The sequence below is a fragment of the Cydia amplana genome, chromosome 15 (genome assembly GCF_948474715.1).
Source record: "Cydia amplana chromosome 15, ilCydAmpl1.1, whole genome shotgun sequence".
NCBI lineage: Eukaryota > Metazoa > Arthropoda > Insecta > Lepidoptera > Tortricidae > Cydia > Cydia amplana.
In genome coordinates, this window is record NC_086083.1 from 13,620,498 (window position 1) to 13,644,143 (window position 23,646).

Genomic DNA, 23,646 nt, shown 5'->3' on the forward strand with positions numbered 1-23,646 from the left:
TGCCTACAAAAAGAGATGAGATCCCATCAAAAACATTACATGTAAAAAGGTGCAAGTCTCGCAACGCTTTTACTCCAAAAAAGTTTTGAGATGTAATGTGAAACCAAGTCGGTTATTTTAATCAGTGCCAGGGGGTGTTAAAACCGTATCAATAAGATATCTTTAATTTGTAATACATATAATGACTTGGCAATCGCACATAATGCTTTACTCGTACCGTACTCGTAAATATGTGTAATGCTCAAACTGCAATTAGCGCTAGCGTTATGTTCAATTAGAATTATTTTTAATAGGTGACGATGATCCTTTTGTCATTATGCAGCCGTGCGATGGCCAAGTCATTATACGTATTACAAATTAAAGATATCTTATTGATACGGTTTTAACACCCCCTGGCACTGATTAAAATAACCGACTTGGTTTCACAGTACATCTCAAAACTTTTTTTGGAGTAAAAGCGTTGCGAGACTTGCACCTTTTTACATGTAATGTTTTTGATGGGATAACACTCTACAGTCAATTGTTGTTTATTGTGACCCCGGTCGTTTAATTGCTCCCTCTGTACACAGGGTCGCCAAATGGGCAGTTACTTACACCACGTTCTAGGAAGGTCGTATCTAGATTACAGTGTCATGTTCACACGGCTTTTACGTTGGGTGTGGTTGTCATGTAATTGATCTGTTGCCGTTTTGGTGGTTTGTATCAAGGGGCTAAGGGACATGAATATATGTGTGAAGCGATCTACTAGCTAGTGAAGGAGAGTACCTAGGTTACATGAAATGGGTGTGCAGTTGCTTTGTACAGTGGGGTTGTACTAGTACCTAGGTACATATCGGAACACTAGCTAACAAATTAAGTTCGGCCGCTTACGCCGTGAGGAGAATTAGACAACTGACTAATGTTGAAACAGCTCGCCTTGTTTATTATAGTTATTTTCATAGTGTAATGTCATATGGTATTCTGGTTTGGGGCAAAGCAGCTGACATACAGACTATATTTGTCTTACAAAAGAGAGCCATTCGTTCTATATATAACTTAAGAGCGCGTGAATCATTAAGAGAACTTTTCAAAGAAATTAATATTTTAACTGTAGCTTCCCAATACATATATGATAGTATTATTTATGTTATTAAGAATCTAGACTCCTTCACTAAGAATTCTGATGTCCATAACTTTAACACTAGAAATAGAAATATGCTTGCTATCAGAAAGTTTCGTGTCCGTAAAGTACAAAAGTCATTCGTTGGGCAATGCATTCATTTTTATAACAAGTTACCTGAGGATGCTTTAAGATTACCCTTTCCAGCTCTTAAGAATTACTTAAAAAAGTCATTGATGTTAAAAGCTTATTACAGAGTCGAGGACTACTTGACAGACAAACATGCATGGTCCAAACCAGAAACTAACTAATAAAAAGTAGTAGCAATTAAAAACATTGTATTATGTATAGAGTTATAGGTGACACAGCTCAGGTAAGCAGGAAAGCACATCAAATATTATATGTTGGTAATTAATAATAATCAATCAGATTTATATAATATGTTTTCCCATTTCTTTTAATAACTTTATTTTCTTTTCCTTTTGTAAGAATTTGATATGTTTTCTGAAAGAGCTACGATTTTGTATGATTCCATGTACATATGTATATTTTCTAAATCAAATTTCTATTACACCTTATGTGTATAATTGCATGAATTCTATAGTAATTTAAATTGTATTTTTTCCCTTATTTTCTCGTAATGCATGTTAATTATAAGATGTAATTATTTTTGAAAAGATGTGTCCCGCCGAGTTTGTTGCCGGTCCCATATTGGGATACCCTCCTCCAATTGAGGGGGGATTTAAATCTTCTCGGGGCAGAGGTGTATCAAAGGTACCGTAAAATGGGGTGAGTAGGGTTGGCGGGGAGAGTTGGGTTATGAATGGGGAGAGAAGGGATGAAAGGGGGGTGAGATGGGATTTTAAGGCTACTGCTACAAAAATAATGTATTCCAAATTAAAATGGAGCAGATAGTAATACTCATAATAAAAAAAAATCGATCCAACAATCTTCCAAAATCACCTATGTATGAAATCCCATCTCACCCCAATTACGAGGGACTACGGGGTGAGGTGAGATTTCCTGTTTATCGTCAAAGTTATGAAATGGAATTACCCAAAATAAAATAAAAACTAAAATACAAACGTCCGGAACACTTATTATATACACCATTCAGTTTGCATATGTAAAAATAAAATGTTATCGAGGTTTGAATGTCAGTTTTGCCCCTACTCACCCCATTTTACGGTACTGTGTTTTACGCACAACTTTTTGTGTATCTTCTCGGGGCAGAGGTGTAGGGTTGGAGCCGGTCTACCTAGCTTTATTTGACGTTCATAAGCGCATTGTAATTATGCCTACTTGAATAAACTATCTTTTATCTTTATCTTTTATCTTTTACAAACAGACAGGCGTAAAAGCGGTAAGTATACCATTTTTTGTACACGACACAATTTGTATCAAGATCAACTTTCCTTAAGTTATTTATTCCTAGTCAGAATCAGTAACGGTATCTACATATTTTTTGTCTGAAATATAAAGTTTCCAGTGCGTCACGCACAAAAATACATCTATGCCGTAATGATTCGGAAAGAATAATTATTTTCCTTTGTTCTCTGCATCTCAAGTGCTGTCGACGTAGGCAAGGGAAACCCGCAAAAAGTTAGTTCTGAGATAAATATTCGTCCAAAAAAAAAATCGCGTTCTACCAAAACTGTAGCTAATATTAAATGTCAGGGTTCAAGTTAGGTACCCATATGTTACTTTAATCACAGATCATATAATACCTTTAATTAAGAATATAGCATGGCTTATTAGATTCTGTGTAAAAAAATGTCCTTTATGTAGTCCACAGACGTCAAATTGGATTAGTCCATCAGAATGCACGTGCATACTTCCAGTGGTCAATCCTACCTCAAAAAGCCCCCAAATAAAATAAGCTGCAAATCTCTGTCAATCGAAATTAAACTACGCTCGTTCATCAAACAAAATTTAAATCCATTTAACCAACCATAATTCCGAATCAAAATACCTAACCAACATAGCTACGTATGTCGAGTATATGGATGCATACAGGGAGCCCCTTTGATGTGCCTACTGTTGGATAGTTATACGTGTGTATACCCTTCTATTTTGGTTGTCTTAGCGTTTGGGCATAAAGGGTGAAACGGGTTAGGTTTTGTTTTAGACGGATATAAAAGGTGTGTCGCTGAGGGATTAAGGACGTTTGTGATCCTTTTCGTTTTATCTATGTAACTGAGAGGCTTTGTTAATTTATTTACAAATTTGTATGCATACAGTGTAACTCACTCACTGTATATTATTTCCCTTTCGGTTATTTACTTAAAACTGACTTTAAGCTTCAGCTTAATATATTTGCGACAAGTATTTTTTTACTGAGCAACTTTAAGGATGACTCACATTAGTCCGGGCCGGAGCTTCCGGCGCTTCGTTTTCTATGGAAAGCATCACGTGATCACCTGCCACCTGTCATAGAAAAGTAAGCCCCGGAAACTCCGGCCCGGACACGCTCCGGTCGGCCCGGTTTAACGTGAGTCATACTTTAGTTTTCGATTTCACTACTCCGAAATTGTGTACGTACCTATCTTTTATTCTCGTGACGTAACGTAGGTAATCATTTTCGTTTTGGTTTGTATGATGTTGTAAATAAATATTATTTGAGTTTTAGACTTAAAACATTTTCAAACAGTTTTAAACTAATAAAATTTATAAATTATATAATATGTTGTATGTGTCAAACTCCAAAATATAAATGTTAGATATTTCAAAGAAGGAACCTATAGTATACCTATAGAGATATTTCCCAAAACTCAAACAAATAAATAAATTGATATTACTCCTCTCCTACCTATATATATATATATATATATGTATATATATATATATATATATATATATATATATATATATATATATATATATATATACATATCTGCAAAGGAATTTGCTACAACTAAAGCTTTAGGTTCAAATAGAATATTACTGGTACTGAAATTATCTATTTTTAGTATGTCCGTTCGACTAGAAAATAGCTTCAAAGAGTAGGGCGATTTATACCGAGCATTATGTACGGGAGCCGTCTGTGCCCCGTCTGTACAACTACAGGACTCTAGTGTTTTGTGAAAATAAACAGTTTTTACAAACCTCTTAGTTTGTGGTACCGAAATCCTCTTAAAGCGCGATTCAAATTTATTTTGTTGTCGTATTTTTTTTTCGTTACATTAGGTAAGTATTAGTATTTTTTTGCTGTTTTGAAATTTAGCTGGTTTGAAGCGCTCCTCATTCTAGGCGGAATAAATACGAAACCAAAACTTATCCAAGATTTTTAGGACAATACGGTGAAATTGCGCTTAAATAGTATAGAATAAGGAACTCTCCAACAAATTTTATCAAAATCTGACGAAAAAAAAGCGACCAAGTGCGAGTCGGACTCGCCCATGAAGGGTTCCGTATTTAGGGGATTTATATTTAAAAAAAACTACTTACTAGATCTCTTTCAAACCAATTTTCGGTGGAAGTTTGCATGGTAATGTACATCATATATTTTTTTTAGTTTTATCATTCTTTTATTTTAGAAGTTACGGGGGGAGGGGGGGTACACACATTTTACCACTTTGGAAGTATCTCTCGCGCAAACTATTCAGTTTAGAAAAAAATGATATTCGAAACCTCAATATCATTTTTGAACCTATCCATAGATACCCCACACTAAAAAATGTTTGGGTTTGATGAAAAAAAAATGTTGAGTTTCAGTTCTAAGTATGGGAAACATGTATTGTTTTTTTTCTATTTTTGTGTGAAAATCTTATGTGGTTCACAGAATACATCTACTTACCAAGTTTCAACAGTATAGTTCTAATAGTTTCGGAAAAAAGTGGCTGTGACATACACGGACAGACAGACAGACATGACGAATCCATAAGGGTTCTGTTTTTTGCCATTTGGCTACGGAACCCTAAAAACGACATAAAAATAAAAATCCTTGAAAGAACCTTGATAATTAAGTAACCATAAACAAGTATCATCAAAATTACGATAATACAGGAAATTGCCAAGAAAAAGCGGCCAGATTTCCCCAATCCATAGCGGAATATAGAAGATGTCCTAACGCTCCATTTCACACCGCACTCACAATACTTAAGACAATAACTCAGACCCAATAAATAAATATTCAACGCGCCATACATCTCACTAATTTAGTGCAACGGAACCCCATAGAAGGCCCCGCGGTTATATATCTTGTGACATTTTTCTTCGGCTTATCTGGGCTCGCCAGACGGTTATCCTTCTCCTTTTGGCTACGGTTATTCTGTATATATCGGTCCCTTTCTTGTGGCATTTATCACGGGCTTCGTTATTTAGTTTTGGCTGTAATGGATTTATTCTGTCTTTTGACCTGCCGCTGTGCTGCTGAAAGAGACTTTGGGTTTACATTAACCTTGAGCGTTCGGGAAGTTTCTTCATTTTACGATGGTTTAATAAAATTGTACATGGGATAAAATATCGCAAGTATCGAATCACACCATCGCACCATCCCACTACCCGAGGTTAAGCGGTTAAATCGTTAACTCAGTGTCAAATGGTAAGTAAGTAACCATGGTAACTCCAGGTTAAACCGGTTAACCCCCGTTTAGTGGAATGGTGCAACTAGTGCAAGTAGCGCTTAGGAGTTTAGCTGTAAACTTAATTACGATATTTTTATCCTGTGTACAGTTACTGTAACATTTTCAGGATATAAAAAGGGTATCGTAAGATACCTTCATGAATATTATAAGTAGTTTCTTTTCTTTTTTGCAGTACATAATTGATCTCGCTAACGAGTAGCGATGAAAACAAGTCACTGCATTTAAATTTTCTTTAAAGTTATCCGCTTTCATTTTGTGACGAAATGGAATTTTAAACACAAAAAATACACGTTAAAACCAAGCGCAGACAATACCCACTCAAATAAGAATAAATACAACAGTCCGGCGTGTTCCGGACACTCTTAAACACGCATAAATAAATTAACATTAAAATAACGAGCGGCCCCGTGTCCCGTCCCCTCGGAGGGGACGCGAAAATAAAATTAGTTCCGCTGCTATCGCTGTAGGACCCTTAACTGGAGCTTAGACGGACCCGCACCCTTAACGTTTAGTTAAATAAATAGTATAGTTGCATATTTTGAAGATTTTCTTTTTGAAGGGATGGTGTAATTTTTTGTAGTGTTATGATCGGTTTGAAAATGAATCGTGAAATGTTTGTATTTTTTGCACAGTTTGACTTAAAATTCAGGCATTTATTATCAAATTTTCGGTACGTGATAGTCTGGTTTTACTTTATTTATTAGTAATTAAAGAATGCTGCAACATTGAATTTTTTGTTTAGACTTTACTTTTTTGGGGTTGATTGAATCCGGTCAGTAAAAATGTCCTAAATTGTCCTTTCCAGGTCGTCACATTTACGTGACCTTTCCATGTGCGTGACGCACCGGAAAATATTTTTTAAAATACAAAATGTCTAACAGGTTACTTACTATCAAACTAATGTAATATAAAGCTAACGATGCTAACTACGAACATACCAAAAAGTTAGTTTACTTAAATGCAACGGTAAAATTGGAAATCTCCAATACATATTAATTAATTAATTTAAACTTTATTGCAAAAAAATATACAATTATGTACAAACTTAATGCTAAAAGGCCTAAACCTATGTCTAATACCGACACTGAATTGTTTATCGAACGAGCGAGCGAAGCGAAGTTCTTACATTCAACTTTGAACACGCGGCTGACTAGCGGCACGTCCCGGCATTTCGATGTTTTTAAGCTGAACTGTCAGAAGATAGTTTGATGCACAATAACTTATGTAAATTTGTTCTAATTTAAATAAAATTGGGTAAACGTGTAGTCGGGGGCATTATATTTCAGTCATTAAATTATGAGCAGGCTCGATCAAGGGGTTATTGAGCTAGAAGAGCTTAGAAGGCCAAAAAGCTGTTTGTGAGGTGTCTTGCTATTCTGGTCATTTTATTTGCAAGAAAGTATGGTCGAGTTTGGTATCAAATGAAAGTGCTCGGCTTACACTTGTATAATATCATTTTTAAATTTACCATTTTGAAATTATTAGGTCCACTTGCACCATTCCTCTAACCCGGGGTTAACCGGTTAATCCAGGAGTTACCATGGTTACCAGTACAATTTGACACTGGCTTAACGGTTTAACCGCTTAATCCCGGATTAGTGTGATGGTGCAAGTGGACCTTAGCAAGATAAAAATAAAATAAAATAAACATAATATAGGTATTTGACATTTGACAGGAAATATTTCGGCTTACCAGAGATCAGTTAAGGGCTCCACAGACCTTGCAATAAATCATACGCGGTTTTCGATCCTCTGATGACTGCATTCAATTGATATTTTTGGCGAACTGCGAGTTCTCAGTTCAGGGCGAACTACTAGTGTAGATATAAATTTTCCCAATGCAAAATGTTGAACACCAAAACGTCAGCAACCTAATTAATTAAGCCATCGTTGTACCGATTTGCTCACAGGCCACAAAGCTCCCCTAATCTAGCTACAATTGTTACAAAGCAGCGCCTCGGGCGAGCTCGGTCGTGACACTTAACGCTGGTTGGTGGGCAAACATTGTTGCAAACGGTTACCAGCGAGTCAATATTGGGAAGCGCTGGTAGCCTAGCGGTAAGAGCGTGCGACTTGCAATCCGAAGGTCGCGGGTTCGAACCCCGGCTCGTACCAATGAGTTTTTCGGAACCTATGTACGAAATATCATTTTATATTTACCAGTCGCTTTTCGGTGAAGGAAAACATCGTGAGGAAACCGGACTAATCCCAATACGGGCCTAGTTTACCCTCTGGCAGTCGCGCTTTCGTAAATACTAGTGCCCACGCCAATTACTGGGATTAGTTGCCAAGCGGACCCCAGGCTCCCATGAGCCGTGGCAAAATGCCGGGACAACGCGAGGAAGATGATGGTTACCAGCGAGTCAATATTGCAGGAGGTAGGCCGTTGCAAAATCTGCCTAGCTGTTATGGAGTTAATTAGGAATTTATTACTTATTTCATATAATCATTTCCCTCGAGTCGAGATTTGCTGCCTCACATTTCTAATATGCCGCGTACAGACGTCGTAAACGTCAATACAGACTGGGCGCCATGACCGTGCGGCTCGCCTTTAGCGGCACCCATTGAGGGAAAAAACAACGGGTTGCACTCCGGGAGTGCCGGCAGAAGTGAAAACTCAATGACATTGTAACAGTTTTTCGATCAGGTCACGTGTCCGTCTTACGGTCACGAGTTTAACATTTTTTCCCCACCTCAAAAAGTGCACAGCGCCGCTAAAGAAGTTTTCACTTCAAAAATAGCTTCTAATCAATAATCATTCAGCATTATAGTACCTACAGAATCATCCAAACGTAATGCGTAATTCAGTAATGTCTATGGACAGTGTGAATTTATCATAAATTACTTGCCGCCTCACGTTTCCAATATGCCGGGAGCAGACGTCGTATACGTCAAGACTGTGCGTCATGGTCGCCGAGCCGTGCGAGTTACCGGCGCTTTCACGGGAAGTTGAATACTTAACGACCATGTGCGGTTTCGGCAGCTATTTTCTCATTGAAGTTCATCATTATTTGCTGCCTCACATTTCCAATATGCCGGGAGCAGACGTCGTATACGTCAAGACTGGGCGTCATGGCCGCCGAGCCGTGCGAGTTACCGGCGCTTTCACGGGGAGTTGAATACTTAACGACTATGTGCGGTTTAGGAAGGTTTCGGCAGCTTTTTCTCATTGAAGTTCATCATTATTTGCTGCCTCACGTTTCCAATATGCCGAGAGCAGACGTCGTATACGTCATGGCCGCCGATCCGTGCGTGTTACCGGCGTTTTCACGGGGAGGTTTGGGAAAGGTTCGATATTTGAGCTACTTAGCATAATGTTGTCACAAACAGTGAAAATAAATTGTAAATGTACAGTTGTATAGTCTATATTTTAAACCTAGACTCAGACAGACGCCCACTCACTCACCCAGTTCCCAATATCTTCAAAAACAGACAGAGATATAAATTACAAACCTAGACAAATTCTACAAATATAAAATAAATGGGTAGGCTTAAGTAAAAACGTTTAAATTAGGCTTAGGTCGATATAACGGGTGCCTTGTTTCAGAGGTTCCGGGGCGAACTGCCGAATCCGACACAAGAGCAGACGATCCAACGGAGCTACGCGGATCTGTCGTGTCGTCTAAATAGTATTTAGTTTTAACTTTATGTTTTTTTTATGCCTGAATCTAAATTTCAATAAAGTAATAAATAACTTTTAACTGTGCTGATGCCAGGGTTAGGTAACTTCGAATTAAGATTGCTTTAATGTTTAATAAATAAATGTGTCATTAAAACGTCGTATTAATAGACCATAAACAAATACCTAGCCTACGATGTCCTGTGGCTAGGCTCTATTTAGGCACTTTCACGGCGAACACACGGCTACTGCACACATAGGTAAGTAGCGTTGAGCTTCGTGCCGTGTGTAGCACTTGAGTGCTTGTTATCGTCAACTTCAGCCGTGAAACTAAACATGGTGAAAACTCACATTTCACGTAGATGGGTTGCCGTTGATTGACTATGTAGGTACCTACACAATGTAAACATTTCAGCTGTTAACATTTTATGGTTTATGAAATACTGACAGATAGACAAAAGTACGATCCGGCAGGGGAGACTAGAAATAGGGTTTCTGTTGGCACCCTCCCATGGAACCCTAAAGACTATAAGTTTACGCAAAGCACTTTGACTGAAAAATCAAGGTTATCTCTAAGATAACCAGATTGCGTTTACCGAAGCCGTATCGAAATTAAAAATTCCACAACTCCATTGCAGTTTGCGTGGGACCAGAAAAATGTTCAAAGCTACCTAATTGGATACACAGAGAACCGCTACAAAGGGGGATGTTTGAGATAAAAATGAAAATTAAATCTTCCAACTGGATGGGCAGAGTAATGTTTTTGACGGTACTGTAGGCGAGGCCTCCCCACGGGGTGGTGGGGGTGACCGCAAATCGACTATCAAAATGCTGGTGAAAAAAGTTGCCGGCAGACGGCGTGACGGCGATCGTGTTGTTTTTGAGCGTGGTTTGGATGTGACGCCATTTTGTGGTGGTATCCGTAGGTAGTTTTAATATTTTATGCGATCACATGACTCGTAATTTAAAACTAATACATTTTTTGACGCTTTAGGTATAGTTGTTTCAGTAAAATAGATGCGAGTAAGCGAAATTCAATTATAATATAGTTAATTCTTCAAAGTAGACTCTATATCTAGTATATCTACATACAAAATCTTGTCTGGACACTACAATGTTCCTAATATTATCGACCTATACACATCAAGCCAGAATGTAAGGTTAAGAGGACACTCCAAAAAACTTGTCAAACCTCCGTGTGCTAGTAATCCTAGAAAACACTTCTTACCGAATCGTGTGGTAAATGTGTGGAACTCTCTACCAGAGACTGTTGTTAGTGCACCATCGGTCAACATTTTCAAAAATAGACTGGATGCACATTTTAGAACTTTAAAAAGTGCAAAATAAAATAAAATACAAGTGCTTCGATATACACGCATCAGCTCTAAGAGCTGCTAGTGTATCAAATAAAATAATAAAATAATAATAATAATAATCTATAGAACGTTGGTGCCTATTAAACGTGACGAAATGCGTTTTCAGGCTGCAGTGCAGTTTTTTCAGGTCAAGAATATTTTTATGTGACTGATGTTTGGTTTACACGTGTAATATTATGCGACTGGCTTACACGTGTGGCTCGCTCTTATCGCTATACTTACTACTTCTAAAAGTAGCACTCGCTGCGCAAAGGGAAGGTCTATCGTTATCGATGAGTCGCGTTGCCTTACCGGCCTTACCGTAACGTTCATGGCCTGGCCACGACATTGCACGACGGCTTCGGTGGCAGCGACAACAATAGGTGGGAACGAAAGGTCCGATCGCCGTATCTCGCTCCAACCTATGGTTATCGCTGCCGCCGTCGCAAGTCGCTCACTCGTGGCCGAGCACATACACTACAGCACTAACCTTTCTTCATCCCCATATCGCCATTGCACGAGGCCCTGGACTCAGACTATGAAGCTGATAGGGCGGTGTCCTGGCGTCTATCTGACCCGGCCAGGGCACACGCGGCCAGTTGGACTGGGAGCCCAGCAGTTGCAGTCGTACACTGGCGTGTTATAGAAGTTTGATACACTACAGCACTAACCTTTCTTCATCCCCATATCGCCATTGCACATCTGAGGCCCTGGACTAAGACTGTGTAGCTGATACGGCGGGGTCCGCGCGTCTATTTGAGCCGGCCAGGGCGCGCGCGGCCAGTTCGACTGGGAGCCCAGCAGTTGCAGTCGTATACACTGGCGTGTTATAGAAGTTTGATACACTACAGCACTAACCTTTCTTCATCCCCATATCGCCATTGCACATCTGAGGCCCTGGACTCAGACTATGAAGCTGATAGGGCGGGGTCCTGGCATCTATCTGAGCCGGCCAGGGCGCCCGCGGCCAGTTGGACTGGGAGCCCAGCAGTTGCAGTCGTACACTGGCGTGTTATAGAAGTTTGATACACTACAGCACTAACCTTTCTTCATCCCCATATCGCCATTGCACATCTGAGGCCCTGGACTAAGACTGTGTAGCTGATACGGCGGGGTCCGCGCGTCTATTTGAGCCGGCCAGGGCGCGTGCGGCCAGTTGGACTGGGAGCCCAGCAGTTGCAGTCGTATACACTGGCGTGTTATAGAAGTTTGATACACTACAGCACTAACCTTTCTTCATCCCCATATCGCCATTGCACATCTGAGGCCCTGGACTAAGACTGTGTAGCTGATACGGCGGGGTCCGCGCGTCTATTCGAGCCGGCCAGGGCGCCCGCGGCTAGTTGGACTGGGAGCCCAGCAGTTGCAGTCGTATACACTGGCGTGTTATAGAAGTTTGATACACTACAGCACTAACCTTTCTTCATTCCCATATCGCCATTGCACATCTGAGGCCCTGGACTAAGACTGTGTAGTTGATAGGGCGGTGTCCGCGCGTCTATCTGAGCCGGCCAGGGCGCGCGCGGCCAGTTCGTCTGGGAGCCCAGGAGTCGCAGCCGCTCGTATACTGGCGTGTTGCAGTCGGTGGGGGGAGGCTGGGAGCTGGTCTTCTCCTTCTGCGCGGCGAGGTTGCGGAGCACGCGGTTGATTGAGGATACCTGGGGAGATTTGGTACTTTGAGTATGGTGTTTATGTGTACTCAAGCGTAATGAAACGAGCGAGTATTGAAATGTCTGTTCGTACTAATTGCTCTTGAGTGTACTTTAAGTGGCCAACAATCAATTATGATATGCGAAAAACTTTCCACTACGTAGCAGGTCTGCTTTTACCGTAGCCTAGGTACCTACCTGTTAACTTAACTTAAGATACAAGATGAGAATGTTAGTGAGTTAAGATAGTAATTCACATTGCGTAATACTACTCTAAAGCGATTTTATAATTACGTTGTAATCCTATTGCATAGATTTGTAATCTATAGATAATCCAATAGGGTTTTTTATAATCCTTTAATAACCATACTCAACTTATGAAAAGAAACATTTAATTTGCTTCAAATCTAATTGTTTTTGTGCAGGTATAAGTTTTGTTTTATTTGCCTTTGACAGGTCCTTAGTAGAACAAGACATGGAGATCTTTGTATCGGATGTCGATAAGGGCGCTGTGACGACATCCGATCAGAGAGGCGTGCTTTAAATTGATTATTAATTTCAATCGGAGCCTGGCCGAATGAGATGCGCTAAGGAAAAAAGTAGAGGCATAAAAAATAGGATGTTGCTTTATGATATGGGTGCTTTTTTTTAAATAAAATCGGGATCTATTGTTCTTAATAGGTACTCTTTTTTTTTCATAGAACAAATATAGAGAGGGATATGTTGTATAAATCTATTTTCAAATTACATACCTACGTACATATTTTATGCCCGGCATCTCACGCCCTTTTGTCATGTGACCGACTTTCAATATAATATGTTTGGTTTTTAACCGGTACGTACTTTTGTTTACAGTATACTTTTGTTTAGATACCAAACCTATCAGTTGATTTCTGGCCACTGAATTACAGTGGCTGTACGCTGTCTTAGACAGCTGTCATAGTTTTATAATTATGACAGTAATGACATGATCACTTCGATTCAACTGCACCATCAGCGACACGACGCTCATTTCCTCTTATCAAACCGGTTACGGATTATTATCCATATCAAACTTATTAGTTTGATAGCAACATATTTCGACCACCCAGCGTAAGGGATACAGAAATTCAAAAATGTCGCCAACTGACAGCGCCAAAACGGACGTGTAACGTAAGTTAGACGTAGGAAGGCCGTAAGACGATAGAAGACGGTAACCCGAGCCGCGCCGCGGTGGTCCGCGCCGCGCGGTGACTGGCAGCTGACGCGATGGCCGATGGACCGAGAAAGCGCGTTCGAACGAGGCTTAAAAAAAGTTTTCCTTCGTTGTCTATGACGATGGTTGACAGTTTTTAAAGTTTTTTTTAAATGCCGGTATTGTGCGTGGAACAGGTTTTGATAGTGTTTAATAAAATAAGAGTCTTTATGTCTTAATTTCCTTAAATAAATGTTGAATTTAGTCATTAGGTAGGTTATTTTAGCAATGTTTTCATCAAACGGCAACGGCTTTAAGCGCATTAGTACATATGATAATTGCATTGTAAAAATGATAAAAAAATATGGTTGTCTGTAAAGTCGGTTTACGGACGATAATGTTGCGTATTCATAAGAGAACATTGATGAAAAATTGCATACTTTTATTTATAAATTGGATTGAATTATTATTCAATTATTATCGTGGCCGTAACGTTACCATGGAGATCCGTCCACAACGTGACACTTTTTCGTGCATGCTACCGATGTTCATCGATTTATAAGACGTTATCATGTCAAAAACATTATGTGTAGATATTTTAAACCTGATAGTAATAGGTATTTGCAAGATTCTTTGTTACATCACTTAGCTAGGTAAGTATTCAGCTTGTTAGAGATCGAATAACATTTAAAGAAGTCAAGAAAGATTTGTTCGATTAGAAAATTATAACAAGCTAATAATTAAAAGTCAACAAACGGACGGACGTTTACTCCGCGGCGTTCAAGTAGAAAAATTGAGAATTTCTAGAAAGGGTTGAATCTCGATACATTTTTCACGCAGATGGAATGGAAATTTTTAACAAGCAAGCACCTTGCTCGATAGCACGATGCGCCAATTAAATATTTATTATCAATTGCCTTTCAATTAACAAATTATCAAGTAATTTTACAAAATAGCGGAGAACAATGAATAACAAATAGGGCAGTATTGATTTCAAAGTTGAATTAATTTTAATGTTTAAAAGAGGTTTGAACGCGCACAGAAGTCTGGCCATGTGTGAAAAACGCGCGCACTGGCCGGTTGTAAAAAATAAAAACTCCACGCAAAGTACAGTCCTGTAAACAGTCGCTTAATTCGAATTACACGCACGGATTGACTTGTTTCCACGACCGTACTTACACCAATTAGTAAATAACCCTTAAATTTGTTTTTATGTAGGAATTAAATGTATAAATAAGTGAACTTAGACAATGTGGAGCCAACAATGTGTGCATGCTCATGTTTTAAGTGTTTTTGTGGTTGGTTCACGGCGCATTAGGTTCGGTTGCTATAATTCGGTATTTGAGACCGGTAGCTGGGAAATTTACTACTGATTGCGCTTTAGTTCTTTTTAAGGATTATTAAAGGATTAAGTACCTGTATGGGATAGCGATGTTCTTTTTTGAACTTATTTTCACAGGGATACTCATCTTTTTGTCCGTTTGCATGGTTACATCTGGGTCATCCTTTAAATATATTATTTTATAAAATTTATTAAATGTATGTGAATAGAGATTTTTGGTCGCAGTGGAGTAATTGTAGTTATAACCCCATTTTCTCAGATGCCTACTTTAATAGTAGGTAACAAAAAAGTGTACGTACGTCCTCTTACCTCCTCTCTACCGGTAGAGAAATAACTGTTACTGTTAATCAGTGGGCCCCTTAACTTTTTGTATGAATCGAGCGTTTTTAGGGTTCCGTACCCAAAGGGTAAAAAACGGGACCCTATTACTAAGACTTCGCTGTCCGTCCGTCCGTCCGTCCGTCTGTCACCAGGCTGTATCTCATGAACCGCGATAGCTAGACAGTTGAAATTTTCACAAATGATGTATCTCTGTTGCCGCTATAACAACAAATACTAAAAATAAAATAAAATAAATATTTAAGGGGGGCTCCCATACAACAAACAAGATTTTTTTTTTGTGTAGGTATGCATTTTATCACATCATTAAATAATACATGTTTAAAAATGAGCCCATGCATTTACCACAGACTTGTCATTCTCGCGCTCGCGCTTGACAGACAGCTGAAGTGTGCGAAAGGGAAGCCATCACGTATATGAACATCGCATGAGTGCGAAAGAGTCAGACTACAAATGAGAAAACGTGACCATTTTTGAGTTTGACGACGGCCGCGGACGGCCAAGAGCGTATCACCGTAATTTTCAATTTGAAAAATATACACAAATTCGGAAGAAAACTATTTGATAAAGTAATACAATGAAGATAGTGTCTTGTAGTGTACCGGATTTCAGTGTCACGGGGCCAAATAAACCTAGCAAATACTCATTTCAGAGGAATAATGATATTCGAGGCGAAATTTTCTTAACGATATTTTGACAAATTAACAGCATAAAAAGTGTAAGAAGCCGGTTTATACAGTTGATTATAAGTTTTTCTTCCTTTGTGTGCTAATATTTTATCATATTACTCAATAATTTAAAATATTTTGTGTAAAAACATAAACTGTTACTTTATGCTAGGGCTTGACAAAATGTTCAGATGACAGTATCGATAACTTGTCGGTATATTAATAGCTATGTAATCATTTCTTCACAAGACATAATTAAGATATTAACCTTTATAACCGACTTCAAATAATAACGATTGTTATACCCTTTTTGAAGGTGCAGATGTTTAGCAGTAAATTTAAACTTCACTTTCTAACACAGTAAGAGTTAGACTAAGATAAGGCTGTAACGATTTCGATAGCTCACGCAGTGCAGGTGTTATTTTATACATCATAATGTCGTAGAATTTTAACGTTTAAAATAACACATTTGAAAAAGTAGTCGATAAAGCAATCAAACACCGACAGATTATTAATATGTTGTAACATGACATCACTATTTTTGATCTCACATAGACAATTTACGCACACACTTGCATTTCATTTTTGGTCGCACTTTTGAAGATTGACTGTTGTTCTTATCTATTCTAATTCTATGGCATTTACCTATATCAAAAAACAAGGAATCAGAGGTACTTAACGATTTTTAGACCAAAATAACCTAAAAATACCTTTGTTTCTTGTTTCCCAATATTATGCCAATTTATAATACCTACTAATACCCTTGTTACACCCAATCAGTGCAGTGGTGAGACAACAAAATGTCATTCGACCGAGAGAGTAAAATGGCCAACTGACTATTATCATTTAAGTACACATATTACACATATTTTTTAATTATATGTCGATTCATCAATCAGCTTGTTTAATAATGACTTGCTTGAATTTAACCAATAAATAAATGCAAAAACAAATCTTCAGAGCACTGAATAACTTCAGTAGGCACTTGTTAGGTGTAAGGTCATACATCCGTCATATCTCGTCACAGGGGGCCGATTTTTGAATGTCGATCGCTCGATTTCGTTCAATAATATCTCCACTACTAGGTAGGCATTTAAATTCTACTAATAGAATTAAAAACGAGTAGTCAATACCACTAGATTCCCAATTTCTATCACTCGTATTTCAAAAATTAGCATTTCGCTGTTTCCACAGATTTTCGAGTGACGAAATCGAGCGCTCGAAATTAAAAAATCTGTTTCCAGTCACAGTCTCAACACTTGCATATCCAAACTAGATTAAATAACACTATATTTACTAACAAAACTTAGCGCAATCAGGACTCTCTCGATCAATAAGTACGCGCCCTTTATTTGCGCGTATTTTACAAGGCGGCTCGAAAAAATCGCTAAGCTTATTGAAAAGTATTCGCGCCCTGCCTTCACGGGCTCTGAGCAAATATAAGATAATTTTGCCGCTTCACCTCACCCGGTATTTAGGGGCACCTTTCATACTTTTTACGGCGTTTGACGGTACGTTTTTGAAGTAATTTATTTTGTATTCAAAGTGCGCTGTCGGAGGTATTGTGTTCGAGATTCTGTTGAAATGGTAAATAATTATGGCCGGTTTGGATGACGTGTATTTGTTTATTAAGTATGTATTCCATTTTATATTCATTGAATCGTTTTAAGTATGGTCTTGGTCAAGGATTTCGGAATAAATAGTAGAAACGCTGGATGAATAAATAGTGGAGACGGTAATGGATTCATTTTAGCTTCGAGACATTTCTGAATAAATTTTAACCCGATAAATCGATAATAGTGACAGCCAAACGGGCTATTATTTACATTTGTCAATATACCTATTGGCATATTGCATGGCATGTCATTTGATTTATCATATATATACCATGCAATATGTATTACATATTAATGTATGAGATTTGGAGTAACTGTCATCATTCGACGCGTCAGGTATATAGGAAGAATATGCATAAATGTTGTTTAAATTCATGAATGTATACATATATATTAAGCAGTCGGTCAAATAATCGTCCAAATAAGTTTTCAAAATATGCTGCGAAAACTTTCTCTATTAGACAAAATTTCTGCATTCCTTTCTAGATTTTACCGTAAAGATGAACTCCTGTTGAAACGCTCTTACAATACGAGTACAGCAGCAAATAAAATCAGTACATTACAGGCCGGTATTGTGCGCCCGAGGGCACAAAGCGACCTGCTGCGTATTGTGTCGGCACTTTGGGAGTCAATATTTTGGGTGACTCTTAACTTTACGCCAAGTCAGCGAACAACTGGTGCACTTCTATGATTATTCTTTTGTTTTTGCGCTTTTTTTATCGCTGATTGGATTGGCAGGATGTTCAGGTTGACAGTGCTATTGTCATATGGCAATAGGTGCCATTTTGTTTTGATTAATATTTCAGATTTGGCTAAGCAAGCTAGATCTAACACCGAGAGTAAATTCAAGAGGGTAAAATCGAAGGGAAAGTAAAATACCTACCGACTTTAAAAAAGGGGAGACGTTCGTGAAGAAAATAGTGGCACATTTTAATTGAATAAATTAATACAACATTCATCCTTTTATAATATTAAAACTCAGAAACCATTGAATAGTTAATAAACAATAGCACACCGCCTCAAGATCCCCGCCCAAACTTAACATGACACGAAATCAAAACTGCACTTAATTCGCACTTTTCCCACGGAATTTAAAGTATTATATTAATTGTCGATTTACTATTGTTGGCAATCAAAGAAATAGGTCAATAAAGAGTATTGTTTGATTGAGAGTTCGGCAGTTTGTCAATACGGGCTCATATTGTAGGTAGCCCCGGGGGGCGGTGTGTTGCCCCTAAGACTAAGGTGTACAACTGTATTCAAAGTCATTTGAGGGTGAAATGATATGCAGCGATTTATTAGGTGCTCTGAGTTCTTATCGTGTGAATTGAGGTAGAGCTTTGTTGGGACATGAGTCAATTAAAAGGAGGCGGGGTGTGGACGGTGTCTTGCGAGGTCGTATGACGATTTATTTAACCGTTTACTCTATTGTTGACTATTCAAAGTTGGACGTGTTGCTGGGCATAGCTTTAAGACTTATTTTGTAATGTAAAGTGCCTATTGTATAATTAAGAAAACAAATGAAATATCAATTTAAACTTTATAAGGAATCTTTGATACCATACTGATACCGTTTAGTAGATACTTATTTGTATTTGATTTACTAGTTGTCTATACTATACCCATTTTACACACATCTTAACAATGCAGTCAAGTGAACAAAAAACTGGAAAATATCCATTCCACTGTACCCGGTGAGGCGTACAGCAATTCTTGTTATATTTGTAAATAATAAATAAGTGTGATTTTCCCGCCGTAGCCGCCTCAGCCGACAGGACGCGATTTTCCGCTAGATGTGTTGCCAGAATAATAAAATCCGGGGAAAAATTCGGACCGAGCGGCTGGCGTCAAATTGATTATTGATTTATTTAATATTTGTACATTTTTGTTGGGGCTTCTTTGTGTATCTAGTTAGTTTATTTGAATGTGACTGTACAGGATGGATTTTTTTAATGGGGCAATGAGGACGGCTACCAGATCCTGTGGCGCTACGCAAAAAGAGTCTTACAAAACCTTTGCTAGCTTTTTAATTAACGATGAAGATTTGACTATTTTGTTCAAAATGTGTCTATGTCAAAAATTGTTAATATAAAAAAAAAAAAAAAATACACATACAGTAATAAATAAGTAAAAGTTAGTAAAGTTAGGTTTTGAAAGACTACTTATGCGTAGCAGTAGAATCTTAGATACTTACATTACAATAAGCAATTTTGGTTTTATAAAATATACTTACTTGTAAGTAAGTTTTTAAGAACTGAGGACAGCAATGACGGGTGACTAACTATAAAAAAACTATGTAGAATAAAATTACCCATATGTAAAAATCAGAATTTACATTATAATAAATTGGGTCACTTCATATTTCTAGCTCGAAATGATGCATTTTGCTCAATCGGATGTCATCATTAAACATCTACTTTCTAAAATAAATAACCAAACGAAATATCGAACTCACTTTTACTAATTTAAATAACAATACGTCAATTGTTTACCAAAAGTCACCATATTGGTACAATACTGGAGCGAAGGGTCACTATTAAATACCTACATCTTTGAAACTCAGCCGAATGGCAAGAATCAATTGTGTTTACTTGGCGAAGCGGTCGCAGTTAATAATAATTTTACTTTAATGGCGATAATAGTGTATTATTATTATTAAAATAGAATAATAGTGTGTTATTACGGCACGGGGATGACGCTTGAGTGGTTGTGAATGACATTCAACGGTTTTTATTTTAAGTACATTTTTTCTTTTGCTACTTTTGTATTGTGCTGATTCTGGTTTGACGCGTGCTGCTGAGAGGGAAACATACATTTAAATGGAATCATATTTTATGAGAATAATGAAGTTATGTCTACATCTAGGCCTTGCTTTATTAAACAGACTTTTAGAACTTTTAAAAAGATTTCCTTTTATATAATATTTAAAACCTTCGCGTTTTGAACACATATTCACTCACATTTATAGACGGGTCTAACGCGATGTGCGTGGATATTGTGAGTGTTGCGTGTCGGACTATTGACAATAATTAACATTATGTGTAGTGGGTGGTTTGAAAATGTGATGTCTACCCCAAACTTTTTCATACACTTTTCGTCGGGTAGTTGCACAAATCTCTGTTTTGACATTTTGCTGGGACATTAGTTAGCCGCGACCATGACCAGTGAAACCTGTATCGAAACGTCGATAAATAAAGGTAATTGAATAAATTTCGCGTTAGACCCGTCTATAAATGTGAGTGAATATTTCCTTTTATTTCAATTGGGATTGTCAATATTATTGACAAAGTTATTACTGTCAATTACAATTGATAGTCTCGAATGCCAGAAGTAAGGTGATCTGTTTAGACTCGGAAACTATAGTTGCATATACATATAGTAGTGGAGAATTAAGACGACAATTTAATTTCAAAAATGAAACCAAAGATAAGAATCTTGACACGGTTATTAACGAACAACAGAACAGACTCGCAACTCATCCCCCGTCGTAATCCGACCCGAGCACACTTGCGGCGACATATCTCCTATAATTACACCCATAATCACCGAATTAAATCTGCCATCGAAATCATTGAAAAAACTCATAAATATGCATCAACGATACACTGTCATTTTACCACGCAGTTACAAAAAGACTTATCTCCATATAAGTTACATAATGACATACGACGTTATGGATTAACAGAGATTCAGTCCCTCGGAACAACAGTACAGACAAGAACACCGTTTAATACACAAAAGCAACTGTGGAGTGTGGACGCCGCATAAAATTATAATAAATATCAATAGAGCGAGACGAACCTAAACCTCAATGCGTTAGATAAGGACAGTGGTCACTGCATTGGTACAGTAAATCGTAAAGGTGACAATGCATTGACATGTCATTTGGGGGCTTCTCATGTCGTGGGGTAAGGACGTCATAACTCATGGTCGAGTAGGGAATTTACGGCTATGGTGATTTGGCGTCTGATGTGTTTAGTGTGATAAATAGACGCCTTAATGTGTGAAATCGGCATTTTAACTGATTTTATATTGAATTGTAAGGACGGACACGGTTGTAATGAAATCAGTGTGACTTGTTATTATTATTTTTAGTTTCAGTTGAGAATAGCTAAAAGTAATATTTTGGAAATAGCTTTATTAGCTGCCTATTTATCTTGCATATCACAGTATAATACGGTCTATGTACTTACGACTGTTTTTATCGTTGGTGTTTAGTTTGTGTGTGTGTGTGAGTTTAAATATCTAAGTACAATTAAAAACAAAATCACCTTATAAGTTAAATTATACTGTTATTGTATTGTAATAAAATACACACTAATTGCCTGTCATGAGGAAAAACTCATAAAAAAAAGAAACAGACACCAAACTAAAGGTTTTTTTTACGCTTTTTTATCACCAAATCGTAACCCTTTGCTACGCCACTACGGCGTAGCAACGCTACGCTTACTCGTACATAATTCATGTTGTTTCACTCTTAATGCCATATTTTTACATATTTATACTTGCAAAATATGAAACAAAGTCGTATTTTTTTTAACGCCGAGTCTGTTGCCCTTTTATTTGATTCAACGCAGGCTTTTGACTAATCTGTATGTTAATTTGTTTACCCAAAGTTTACTTCTTTGACATTGCAAAGTCGCATTCTAATCGTGGCATAAAAATGATTTGTCACTAGCGATGAACCAGTCCGAAACAATAAAAAAATACCAGTGAGACGATTAGTATGTTATGATTCTTTCAAAATCTGGGGGCACGGTAGTACCCCCGCCAAGTCGAGCAAAACGGTTATTTTAGTCAGTGTCAGGGGGTGTTAAAACCGTATCAATAAGAAATCATTAATTTTGAACACATATGACTTGGCAATGACTAAAATAACCGACATCTCAAAACTTTTTTGTAGTAGGAGTGACTTTGCTTACTACATTTAATTTTGGATTCACAAAAACCTTTGATATACTTAATCCCAAATTCATTAAGACTTGGAGGCGTATTCTGATTGTAATAACAGATTATAGATATGATACGCATTTATTATGCATGTGATCTGCCAGTATCAAGAGACATTTCTTCAATTAGAAACTTTATTCTGTTATTACAATCAGAATGCCTCTTGGTCAATTTACAGTCAGTTCTAACCACTGTTCTAACCAAATTCGGTTGCTCTAATACAGCGGTTCTCAATCTTTTTTTTTTGACGGGACCCTTTTGGAAAGCGAAATACTTGATGGAACCCTACAGTACGGTGGCGGCATAGTAAAAATTTTCGAGGCGACTAAAGCATAGTGTTCTAAATTCTTGCGGAACCCCTGCAGGGGTGTCGCGGAACCCTAGGGTTCGGCGGATCACACTTAGAGTATGGCTGCTCTAATATAACGTACGGAAAGGCCCGATGTTACCCCGATAGGCATATTTATGTACAGTCTGCATGTAACTAATATGGCACGGCCGGTCGGCGCGGCGGTCAGCGTACATACTACATAGCGAACATATATTGGACGTATACGTATACGTGCAATATGTGGATGTATACGTAATATATGTATACGTATATGTATAGAAATACGTAGCGATACGTGCCTAGTTAGCGCTATATGGGGCATTATCTATGAAAAGGGACCTTATTGTCGATGGCGCTTACGCCGCCCAGCGTCGCGCGGCATTGTATTTATATCGGAGCATCGTTAATAATGGCGTAAGCGCCATCGACAATAAGGTCCCTTTTTAGGGTTCCGTAGCCAAATGGCAAAAACGGAACTCTTATAGATTCGTCATGTCTGTCTGTCTGTCCGTCTGTCTGTCCGTCCGTATGTCACAGCCACTTTTCTCCGAAACTATAAGAACTATACTGTTGAAACTTGGTAAGTAGATGTATTCTGTGAACCGCATTAAGATTTTCACACAAAAATAGAAAAAAAAACAATAAATTTTTGGGGTTCCCCATACTTCGAACTGAAACTCAAAAATTTTTTTTTCATCAAACCCATACGTGTGGGGTATCTACGGACAGGTCTTCAAAAATTATATTGAGGTTTCTAATATCATTTTTTTCTAAACTGAATAGTTAGCGCGAGAGACACTTCCAAAGTGGTAAAATGTGTGTCCCCCCCCCTGTAACTTCTAAAATAAGAGAATGATAAAACTAAAAAAAATATATGATGTACATTACCATGTAAACTTCCACCGAAAATTGGTTTGA

The 23,646-nt window shown here is 37.9% G+C and overlaps 1 protein-coding gene across 1 annotated transcript in view; it reads right to left on the minus strand.

The window, feature by feature from the left end:
• Positions 1-23,646, minus strand: part of LOC134654631 (paired box protein Pax-6-like) — a 72,148-nt gene that overhangs the window by 17,666 nt on the left and 30,836 nt on the right. Inside the window, exon 5 of the mRNA XM_063510104.1 lies at positions 12,077-12,317. Within this exon, the coding sequence (XP_063366174.1) occupies positions 12,077-12,317 (241 nt within the window). The remainder of the gene's footprint in view (positions 1-12,076; positions 12,318-23,646) is intronic.